At 40.5% G+C, this 12,348-nt stretch overlaps 1 protein-coding gene across 5 annotated transcripts in view; it reads left to right on the top strand.

The window, feature by feature from the left end:
• Positions 1 to 12,348, top strand: part of ATP11C (ATPase phospholipid transporting 11C) — a 174,255-nt gene that overhangs the window by 127,698 nt on the left and 34,209 nt on the right. For all 5 annotated transcript variants that reach the window (XM_035009413.1, XM_035009419.1, XM_035009404.1 and 2 more), the window contains exons 20-23: positions 43 to 217; positions 4,785 to 4,887; positions 6,060 to 6,205; positions 12,209 to 12,268. In XM_035009413.1, coding sequence (XP_034865304.1) covers positions 43 to 217; positions 4,785 to 4,887; positions 6,060 to 6,205; positions 12,209 to 12,268 — 484 coding nt within the window. The remainder of the gene's footprint in view (positions 1 to 42; positions 218 to 4,784; positions 4,888 to 6,059; positions 6,206 to 12,208; positions 12,269 to 12,348) is intronic.

Here is a 12,348-nt window from a genome sequence, read left to right as displayed (position 1 = left end):
AGATATAGGAGATTCAGTTATAGCGTTGTTTTTCTTTTCCAGAGCATGGACAGAACATCAAGAATATGGATTAATCATCGATGGCTCCACATTGTCACTCATACTAAATTCTAGTCAAGACTCCAGTTCTAACAATTACAAAAGCATTTTCTTGCAGATATGTATGAAGTGCACCGCAGTGCTCTGCTGTCGGATGGCGCCTTTACAGAAAGCCCAGGTAACTGGATATTAGTTAATGTTCCGTTCCGGGGATTTCTATACACATATGTGCAGATGTTCACTTCACTTTTGTTTCTTCAAAGAGCCCTTTTTACCTTATTACATCTTCCCACGCTGCTGCTTCTTTGCAGTCAAATTCAGAGTTCTGCCCACCCATGTGAATGACCCCGTGCTTCTTGTCCCCTCAAGCTGGCTGTCCAGTTCCTTGCCTTCCAAGCTTCTCTAATGAGTGCTTGGTGCGTGCTGCATCCATCGCACTGCTCCTTGCTCCCCTGTGACATTAGCCCCGTGTGTTCTGTCTTCTCGTCATGGCGTCACATCCGTTGGATCGCCTAGAGAAGAGCAGTGACCTCCTTGCCGAATCCATTGCGCTGTCTTTTGTTCTCCTCGTTTCTCTGCCGCAGTCAGTCATAGCCTCCTTAAAACTTTCCTCCCTGAGTTTCTGTCTGTAGTCCACAATCTTGCCTTTTTTTTTTTTTTTTTTTGTCCTACTTGGCAACCTAGTGTCTTTTTATTTTGTGTCATCCTCTCACTTCTCACTAATTATCATCTTTCTCTGGGGCTAAGTCTTCCTTCTGCTTTTCGCTTATAGCCTGTCTCTCTAAACACGAATTTCTGTGACTCTCATTGATAGTCTCTGGTATTGACTTTCCCTTTACGTGAAACCTCGTATTTCTAGCTGCCTGCTAGACAGCTGTATGTGGAATCCCCGCTGTCATATTAAATTCTAGTGTCCAAGACCGATCTTGTCATTTTCTCCTTCAGACCAGTTTGTTTTCTCCCTTGTCTTCATTAGTCTTGTCACCAGCGCCACATTTTTTTTTGCTCCCTAAGTCACCAAATGACCTTTGACCCTTCTCTTCTTCTGCACTCTTTATGTAGTCACGGTGCCCCGTTGATCCTACCTTTTGTCATAGGTCTCATTTGGGTGCCGTCTTTTTAAACCTTTCACTTCCATCCCAGTCCAAGCACTATGACTTCACACACAGACTCTGTGATTTAGCTTCCTCGTCAGTCTCCTGGCTTTCACCCATCCCCCTTCAATCTCTTGCCATGCTCCCAAATTAATCTTGTTAAAACACCACTTCTTCCATTATATATTCTTACTCAGATACTTTCATAGTTTCCTAGTCCCTGAGGATGACGGGCATTCTGGCATTCAGGCTCATCCCTGTTGGCCCTTGTCTTGTCTCTACGTGCTCTGTGTCCACTGTCACTCCACTGTCACTCTGTGTCCAGCCTGAATCCTCCACTCCTGTTGGTTGGTACTCCCTTTCCTCCCAAGCTTTCCTCATCTGGAATTCTCTCTGAATTCCTCTTGGCCTAACAGAAATTTTACTCATACTTAAACCCAATTCAAGAGCCACCTCCCATAGGCTGTTTTTTCTAGCTCCTCCAGCTCGAGTTGATCTGCTTCACCTTGCTTGCTTTTTTGCCCTTAGTACAGTTAACAAACCTTTTCACTTCTGTATACACTATATTCTTTCACATGCCTTAGTGTTGCTTCTTCATATTCTTCAACTGCTTGCTCTAGACCCAAGGAATGGCTGTGTCCTTGGTTTGTCCTTTACACAAACTCTACCCCCTACTTCATGCGCACGCACACACATGCGCCCACACACAGCCCATCCTAACTTTTAGGGCATTGCTCTGTCTACTTTCTTCTCACTCTCAATCCCCACCACAATCAGGTGCTCTTCTTTCTTTTCTTCAACCTTCAGAGCCTTGGTTAACCCCAGTTGAGGAAGTGGATCCTACCAGAACCACAGCCAGAGAAATCTGTCCCTTTAGTCAGAGGCAATCTCTCTTCCCCCCCGTCCCCGCCCCGTCCCCACATTTATTGTCTGTTGCTCAAATTGATCACTAGGATTCTGGCTACTCCACTGCCCAGGCAATTACTTGAATTCCTGACCCCATACTGTTTCTCCCAGCTTCTCCTAGCCAGAATATGGAGCCTCCCTGTAGTTCAGTCCTTGGCCCGTTTTATTTCCTTCGCTATAGTCCCATCTTCCAGGATATCACCTACTCCTCTGTCAGGTCCATGCAGGTGATTTTCCAGTCACTTCTCCAATCCAAATACTTCGGCTTCTACTTTACTTCTCTAGCTGCTTACTGAACACGTCTTCTTGGGTGTTGTCATTACCATCTCAACTCAGCTTTCTTTAGAGCCCATCATCTTCCTTGTCTTCTGCATCAGTTACTGAGCTCACTGTACTTCCGGGTTTCTAGATTCAGAACCTTGAAATCTCTGGTGACTCCCCCCCATGCTTTACCCTTCCATGTGGTTTCAGTCACCAAATTCTGTCCATTTCCTAGTACGTTGTCTTTTTCATCTTTTCTTTCCTGGCAGATGCAGATTCCTTTAACAGCTCATTGAACTCCACCTGTAACTAGCCACCTAACTTGGCTCTTTGCCTGCAGTCTTGCCTTTTCTTCCTATTCCTCCTGCAGCCTGTGACCACTTTCATAACATCACTCCTTATTGATCTGGACCCGGATATGGCTGTCCATGCCCCCTATATGAAAACTCATTGATCTGGTCAAGCCAGTCTGTCTTCTGAGCATATATTGTACCTAACCTGGCTATGTGCCTTAGATCATGCCATTCCCTCTGGAATACTCCTCCAAGGCCCTTTTCCCCATCCACACAGATCTTTAACCATCTTTCATGATTTAGATTAAATGACTCTTCCTTCTATAAAATCATTCCTGATTACTGTGGCACGTAGAGTCCTCTCCCTTCCTGCCATCATGGGCCTTTTTATGTGGACAACTTAGACGACAATGTTACAAATTCCCTTGCACAGATACCTCACACTGTTAGTGTTTATTGTTAATCTGATTATCTAATATTCTTGTATTCATTCCCTATCTCTCCTATTCCATTAGATGTTTCTTAAGGTGTGTGACCAGCCTGTCTTTCTTGGATATTTGCACATGACATTGCACATTGTATTGTGTGCAGTTGTATTTGGTCGATAAGTAGTTTTTGGCAAATTGATTTCTTTCGCATGAAGCTATTTTAGAGATTGAAGAGAAGTTCTTAATCCAGGTGACCCGGGGCACAGTAAAAAAAAAAAAAAAAAAGTTTATCTATCTAGATCTTTCATGATTTTATAGTCCATGACTATATATCTTTTTATCTTTCCCCAAGGACGACCTTTAATCTTCTTAATCCATGTTTTCATGCAGAAGCTGTCACCCTTGCTAATTTTATCACCTTCCCTAGAACTTTCCTGGCTGCACCTTTTCTTCCTTAAGGTGTAAATCATTGCTGCCCAAGTTTCACAGGTGCAATTAGGTTAACCAGAATTGTAGCCCGTCAAACACAAATTTAGTGCGGGTTCTTTAAGTTTGTCTTTGACTGATTTACAGATTATTTCTGAGAGTCTCTAAAAATTTTTTAAAAGAACCAAGTTGAGGGGAGGGAATGGGGGAAAGCCGGCATCTCACAATAACAGCATTTTTGTGTTAAATGGAATTGGATGTGGGGTTTTTTGTACGCTATTTAGTACAACTAAAACTTGACCGAATTTTGTTTAAAGAAAAGACTGTGGGGTGGCTTAGCCTCGGGTCAGTTATTTTTAATCACTTATGTTGAAAATGGATTTTATTTATGTTAACTGGTGAAAGCAATTCGGAGAACAGAATTTCTGCAAGGCATTAGTTAGCTTCTGAATTATATACACTTTTTAAAAACTGCCAGATTCTAGAGGGTTTTGAGGGGTGACACATAAAGCAGTCATTATCTAAAACGTGGGGTGGGAGGGTGGCTGCCTACCCAAATACTTGCACAAAGTGACTCCACCAGAAGATTTCTTTTATTCGGTACCCGCCATGAACACAGCAGTGAGCTGCATTGTGCCGTTGACACATCTTGAAGAGACACTCAGGGAATAGTGGTGACAGGCTTTATACACATATCTCAAGAGAACTTTCTGCAAATCTCACCACCTTTAAGATGCCCCCATTTAAAAACGCAGCTACCTGTAGAAGAGGTAAGATCATATTGGGCATTGGGAGATTTAGTAAAGTTTAGTTGGCAGCTAGATGGGTGTAAGAATTTATCATCGGAGAAGTCCCTGGGAATAGGGGAATGCGCCGAAGGGAGTGGTTGTATCTGCTGGGAGGAGAGATGGAGAGGGTCTAGAAGCATGGTTCTCTCACTTCCTACTCTTAATTCCAGTAGCCCTAATGCATGGTACCTCAAATCAGCTTTCTGGTCTCCGCTGTCACACTCAACACCCCATCTGAAAGGACACGTGAAGCAAGGACAAAAGAGGGAAACAGGTTGGCCTCTTAGTATAGGTAGGAGGCAAGGTTTTCTGACACTTCGTATATGCATGGAAACAAAAAAAAAATAGTGGGCACTGGTGTTACATTTAAAATGCTACATTCTTTTACCTCTGAGAATTCAAGGCTATTGTATGTAATACGCATAAACTACCTTTCTATTTGTTTGCAAGGCCTCCATTTACAAGTGTGAACGAGGCATATACCCGCAATGTAGTAGTCTCACATTCTGCTTTGACCTTTTCTGTACCTCTTTTGTATTTAATGTTTAGATTGTCAGAATGGTGAAGAATTTAAAAGGCAGCCCAATAACGCTGTCGATAGGTGATGGTGCCAATGATGTTAGTATGATCTTGGAATCCCATGTGGGAATAGGTAAGAACCACCTAATGAGATGGCAGCTGTAAGGTATCCATATCGCTTGTTAGGTCGCGTGGTCTTATATTCTAGAGAGAATGTCTTAGTTACTCCTCTTGAATTTTAATTTGGGGATGATAATCATTGATGAAGGTCCTCATCTAACACGTCCATCCCAAAGTCCTGCCCCGGTGGGAACGTAGCAATACAAAGTTAGAGGATATTTTTATATTAGCCAAGTAAAGTGAATTTCCCAAGCCTACTGGCGGTGCAATTGATCATTTAGCTCTCACTTTAACAGCATGCATGAAATTTTATTGATTTTCTGCCCCTGGCCACATCGCCTGCTTATGTTGCTGCACTCTATCTTCTGAGATTCTTAACTATTTGGGACTAAGAAATGATAATTGGTTGGCTGGTTTTCCACATGGCAATATTTATGGGTGCTTTGGGCTGTAGTGTCGAATTTATATGTTGGCATGCAACAACAGCTTTTTCTCCTGCCTGCACCATTTTTTTCCCATGTCAGGCTGCTGATAGGCAGCAATCCTAACACCCCAGGAGGTTTGGTTTGTTTTTGTTTTTGTTTTTTTTTGAAGGGAAGAAATAATGGTCTAGGTATCTTGGGAATTATTATTACTGCACTCTGGATTCCCAAATTCTTTCCATTTGGAAGTAACCCTATTTAGTGTGGAACTCTCAGTTGTACTCATTGGTAATTCAGTGTGGAAATGGCCTAAAGCTGCTTGAGCTCATGGAACCACTTGGGCTACTACTCAGAGTTTCATTCAGTGAGAGGACTTCACCATCTCATTGTAACTCTCAGTTTTGAGCTCCTGGACCACAAACCCCAGGTCTCTGAGTTGCTTTGATACAGCCCCTTGTCTAGGAGCATGTACATTTATGCACTTACTAAGTGCCTTTTTTTCAGATAAATTTTCAGATTTAATTTTTGCCTTGTAATGATTAAAACAATGATTCTATTTGTTTTATATCATGTTATAAATAAGTAATTACCAGTTAAGTTTTACTTTTTATTGGTAAGACTCATTGTCACTGTTACAGCACTTTTTGGTTAAAAAAATTTAAACTACAGAGTGAACTGTGCCACATAAACAAGTTAAAAGTGTGAAAATAACAAATCAGGAGGTTGTTTATTTTATAAAATAGAGAGATTTTCTCTTTTTCAGGTATTAAAGGCAAAGAAGGTCGGCAAGCAGCCAGGAATAGCGATTATGCTGTTCCGAAGTTTAAACATTTAAAAAAACTGCTCTTGGCTCACGGACATCTATATTATGTGAGAATAGCACACCTTGTACAGTATTTCTTCTATAAGGTATGGAACAAAATATTTGTAATTGAACTTATCACCATCTAACCCAGCATTGGCTCAGCTTGGTCATAGGATTTTCCTCCCATTTTTCACGGTTCTTTTGCTGTCTTAGTACTGAGATTTGTGGTCTACAAAACATAATCTATCTAATGAATCAGAAACTAGAAATTCCTGGGGCACCTGGGTGGCGTGGCCCTCAGTTAAGCGTCCGACTCTTGATTTCGGCTCAGGTCTTTCTGCTCAGGTCGTGATCTCAGGGTCGTGAGATCGAGCCTTGCTTTGGGCTCCGCGCTCAGTGGGGAGTCTGCTTGAGCTTCTCTCCCTCCCCATCTGCCCTCCCTCTCCCCCCCCACACACAGGCGTGCACTCTCTCAAATAAAAAATATTTTTAAAAAAGAAACTAGAAATTCCTTTTAATGCGAGCAATTTGGGATGAAATTTTTAAGTCAACTTTCTTGAAGTGGAGTTTAAATACAGTAAAATGTACCCATTAAAAGTGTACATTTCCATTTTGACACATGTATATATCCATGTAACCATCAACCCAGAAAGTTCCCATGTGCTCCTTCCCAGTCTCCTCTACCTTGCACCAATGACTAATCTGATTTGTATTGTTATACAATATATAGTGATACTTACAACATAAAATATATAAATTTAGGTATAATTTATGCAGTATGCACATTAGAGTTGCCTGTTTTAGAACTTCATATAAATAAAATCATATGTGCTCTTTTGTGTCTGGCCTGTTTCACTTAGCATAATGTTTTTATGCTTCATCCATGTTACATCGTATTATCAATAGTTGGTTCCCTTTTTATCCTAAAGAGTATTCTGAACTACTCTTTTCAAGTGGAATTATACAGGTAAAGCAGAAGCAAAATTGCATTCATTGAAGGATGATGAGTCCAGGGCTATTTCCTTGCTCAGTCTCCTTGTCTTGCCCAGAGATTCCTCAGAGCACAATTTGGAGTCCCATGAATATAGTACAAGCCACTCATTTTATGCCTAATGAACCTGGCATACATGAAGGTGAAATAATGTCTAAAGTATGAAAATCATTTTAAGCCGACAAGGGCCAGAACTTGATCTCTTGTTCTGTGTTCTGTTCAGTATAGTTTTTAAAATTTTTTTCACTTTTTGTGTTGAAATAATTTGACTTTAAAAAAATTGCGAAATTAGTGAAATAATTTTCATATACTCTTTGTCTGCTGTTAACACCTTAGATAACACGCAGTATAGTTATCAAGACCCATAAATTGATATTAATTGGCACATTATTAACCAGTCTACATGTAGTCTTGGAATCTTGCCAAAGGTCCCACTGGTAGTCTCTGAGGTCTGTTTCAGGCTCATGATTTCATTTAGCTGTCTTACCTCCTCAGTCGTCTTTTTTTTTTTTTTTTTTAGTTTATTTTGGAGAGAGAGTGTGAGAGAGAGCATGAGCAGGAGAGAGGAGCAGAGAGAGAGAGAGAAGCAGACTCCCCACTGAGCAGGGAGCCCAACACGGGGCTCGATCCCAGGACCCTGAGATCATGACCTGAGCCAAAGGCAGACACTTAATGGACTGAGCCACCCAGGCGCCCCCTCCTTAGTCTTCTTTACACTGGAATACTGCTATCTTCTTTGTCTTCGTGGTCTTAACATTTTCGAAGAGTACTGGCCAGTTTATGCTTTTTTGGCACCAATACCTGATATGATGCACTGAGCAGGTTACAACATTACTTCTGTGGTATTGGTGCCAAAAAAGCATAACCTGATTCTCATGATAAGCAAACATTAGACAAGCCCAAATTGAGGGACATTCTACAAACTGGCCAGTTTATTTATTATTTATTTTATCATAATCCTGTGAGTAACAGGAAGTTATTTGTTATATACTTCTTTTTGTCTTTAGCCTTAGAGTATACAGTCAAAATACTATTTCCAAAATTACTTTTTTTCCTTTTCCACCATTTCATTGTGGTTATGTTATTTATTTGTAATAGAGTTAGGTTAAATTTTTGTTTGCATACCATTTTGGTCCTTCCTCTCTAATCCTGATTGATTTTAATTATTTTTTAAGTATGTAAAACATTGGCATGGTTCTCCTCAAGACGAGGTTCTCTGAGAATCTTGCTTAGTGATCGAAAGGAAACTCATGCAACAATGATTTTTCTCAAATCCCTCTTATATATAACTCTTTTTCCAAAATGAAGGTTTTGAAGTCATCTGTAATTATAATCATACCCACAGAGAGAACCAATGGTGACATTTTATGTGACCTGTTCTATATAAATTAAATTGTGTTGACATTGTTTTTGGGTTTTGGGTTTTTTTGGTGTTTTTTTCTTTTTTCCAAGTAAGCTCTGCGCCCAACCTGGGGCCCAAACTCAAAACCCCCAAGATCAAGAGTCACATGCTCTACCAACCAAGCCAGCCAGGTGCCCCTATATTGTTTTTATACACTACTGGGTTGGTTTTTTTTTCAATTTTTATATTGAGATATATTTCACATAACAAAATTCACTATCATACATTCAAAGTGTACAATATGGTGTCTTTTAGTGTATTCACTATGATGAGCAACCATTGCCACTATCTAATTCCAGAACATTTCCATCACCCCATAAGAAGCCCCATACTTTTAGCAGTCAGTCCCAAAACATACTGTTTTGTACTTTTCCCTTTTCACTTAATAATATATTGTGAACAGTTCACCCAGTTATTATTCACCTAAAACATGATAATGGTGTGGAATCCCAAACCCCTATGGGTGGACACTGAGGTCATTTCCCCAACAATACCTTGGTTTTCTTTTATCACCGAGCATTAGAGTTCATGTTAGACTGAGCTTGCCTAATCATTTTTGTCTACCAGGGGAGAGAATTTACCAAAGCTCTTAATTAGATTCTAGTTTGTAGGTACATTACCAAGTTTGTGTGCAAGTTAAATGATTCAAACCGTTACGGTGTTTGGATTTCATGCCCTATATTTCTCAGAAGGGAAAGCACAGCAACTGTTTTTGTGTGTCAGTTTTCTGTGATCAATCCCTGTTCTTACTAGCTTTCTATTTTCGAAAAGACCTACATAACTGTGAGGGGCACCTGGCTGGCTCAGTCAGTAGAGGCTGCAACTCTTGATCACAGGGTTGTGAGTTTGAGCCCTACATTTAGCATGGAGCCTACTTTAAAAAAAAAAAAAAAGTTTTCAAAAAAATACGTGTTGGGATGCCTAGCTGGCTCAGTGGAGCGTGTGACTCTTGATCTCGGGATTGTGAGTTTGAGCCCCACGTTGGGTGTAGAGACTACTTAAAAATAAAATTTGAAAAATAAATACATACATACATAAGTGTGAACCCAGGTTTACAGATTTGCCAGGACCCTGTCATCCAGTATCAGCTGGTATCCCGGCCAAACATAGACGATGATGATAATGATGATTAACCCAGTATGTGTAAGATACTTGCTGTTGACAAAAGCACATTATTTTCTTAGTCCCCACAAATCTCCTTTGAGCAATTACTATTATTTTCATTTAAAATATGTGGAAAGCAGAGCTCAGAGAGCTTACAAAACTTGCCTTTCCCTCCTCAGCTCAAAGGTGGCAGAGCTAGATTTCCACAATAGGATTATTTACTCTCAGTCCAAGGCTTTTTGTACATCACAGTTAGGGTCTGTCAGGCCTTGAACTAAGTAATTCAACAACCCCACTTGGGGACAGGTGGTTATTCTCTTACTTATCTCTAGTAGGCGAGCCCATGAAGATTTGCCATGCATATCTGCCTAACACTCTGATCCCATTCCTGAGGCCTGGTTTGCCTCAAGATTTTGGCCTGCAATTCAAGCACTTACCACCAGATGGAAGGAATGCTCTGTTAAGGAAAACAAAACAAGCGTTAAAATGGCTGTTTACCTGTGGTCAGTAATTAACATATCCCTGTTCCCAATTTAGGGAATTATTCGTGTAGCTAATGCCCTCTGTCTTCATTAGGATCTCTGCGCTCATTATCACCTTAGTTACTGACTTAGCAGTATTCCTTTTCCACGGCTGCCTTTTATCCCAGGGTGATTTCTAATACTTTCAACCCTCTTGAGCTGGGCTGAAAAGCCTTCCTTCCTCTTACCTTGCCATTGCATCTTCAAATAACAGTTGCTTCACTCCTGAAGTGCTTCAGTGACAGGTGTTCCTGCCATCTGTTTCTCCGTTCAATCCACCTTGCATAATTCAGCCAAGTCAACGTTGGGAAACTGCCACTATTTAACCTGTCCTCCAGAAACTTCACTCTCCATTGTCTAAGGATTAGCCTGTCTTTTAAGGCACCCCACGGTCTGACCCTGTCCTACCTTATATGTTTAAAATACATGCACCTTGGGGCGCCCGGGTGGCTCAGTCGTTAAGCATCTGCCTTCAGCTCAGGTCATGATCCCAGGTCCTGGGATCCAGCCCCTCGTCGGGCTCCCTGCTCTGCGGGAAGCCTGCTTCTCCCTCTCCCACTCCCCCTGCTTGTGTTCCCTCTGTCACTGTGTCTCTCTCTGTCAAATAAATAAATAAAATCTTTTTTAAAAATAAATAATAAAAAATAAAATACATGCACCTTGCCTTGGTTCATGCTGTCAATATATCCTATCCATCTGTAACACCTTGTTCAAGTTCTAATTTATTTATTTATGCAGTCAGTAGATACGTTTGAATGTGTTACCATGTGCCAAGCACCATTTTAAGACCTAAAGATTCATAAGGACTAAGACGGCAAAGTCTCTGTTCTCAGGGGACTTATTACATTCTAGTGGGAGAGTCAGACCTTCCCTTCCCACAAAGCAGCCCCGTAACTCCCCTGAGTACTGCCTCCTCCAACCTCAGAGCACTTTTTTTTTTTAAGTATGGTTTTGCATTCTCCCAAAATTGATGCATACATGTGAGTGTCCCCCTTTCAAGAGGTGACCTTGGGAGCTCTGACACGCCGATGCTGTAGGACTTAATTCAATACATGTATAGCACTTTTCTTTGGGAAGAGCTTCCAGAGCCTGTAGTATATTCACCTAAATACCCTCAGCTATAGCAGATGTTCATCCTTCGAGGATGCATTGGATTTTTAAAAACAGCTTCAAGCCTCCTAGCCTGGTAAATTAGCTAGGTGAGAATGTGTGACAGAAGGAAAGAGACTAGTTTTCTGACATACCCCGAAAACGGGCTCTTGAAGGGCTACCCAAAGAGACATCCAGAGACATCATGAACAAGTGAGAACAGCTCTCAAATAAGGTCCCATCCTACCACGACGGGTGGCACTCGTTGGAAAATACTAGTTCTGGTGATTTTGCCTGAAGACATTAATTTCCGTATTTATAGTCCTACCTAGTGGCTTTTACTGTGTTATGAATTCTCAGCTTTCATTTTTTCCTGTTTGTTTTTAGTGTTCTCCCAATTAAATAAGTCCCTTAGGAGTAAGAAGCTTTGCTCTGGGTTTTTGTTTTATTTATTTATTTATTTATTTATTTATTTATTTATTTATATTACCCACAGTACCGTCTTTGCATATAATAGGTGATCAATAATAATACGTCAGTTGTTTGATGAGGCAGTAATAAAGACAGTAAAGCATTAGTTGATACTGTTAGTGTCAACATACACTGTAACAACATCCTGGCTGTTTATGGGCATTAATTTAAATGTACACTTTGAGCTTTATGTCAGTCTGCCTTATGTTGATTTTGCAAATCAGATTGGCATTTAAGGGGTAATACCTAAATGTTTGTGTTTGTATGAGCTTATGTCTTCCCTCAAGGAAGAATAGCAAGAGGTTCTCATAAGGTGAGATCCTCTTTCTGCTTGGTAAGGCAAAAGTTGGTATTAATATGAGTTAATCATTTGTCTTTGAGTTGTTTGCTTATAACTGTAATAGAGATTTATTGTGTTATGATTAGAAGGGCTTGGGATTGACTGTAGACTATTTGGAGTACAATATCCTGTGTTAGTTTAGACAGTTCAAGTGAAAACTAACTCTCTTTTACATTTTTTTTTTTCCAGAACCTTTGTTTCATTTTGCCACAATTTTTGTACCAGTTCTTCTGTGGATTCTCACAACAGGTTTGTTTCCCTAGTTATTTGTTATAATGTACTTTATGTTGGCCATTAATAAATTACCTTTTTATGTATTGGATTGTAGA

This window comes from Mirounga leonina, unplaced genomic scaffold (assembly GCF_011800145.1).
Source record: "Mirounga leonina isolate KUSES-001 unplaced genomic scaffold, KU_Mleo_1.0 Mir_101664, whole genome shotgun sequence".
Lineage (NCBI taxonomy): Eukaryota > Metazoa > Chordata > Mammalia > Carnivora > Phocidae > Mirounga > Mirounga leonina.
Note: the sequence above shows the minus strand (reverse complement) of the source record. Positions and strands in the feature narration are given on the sequence as shown.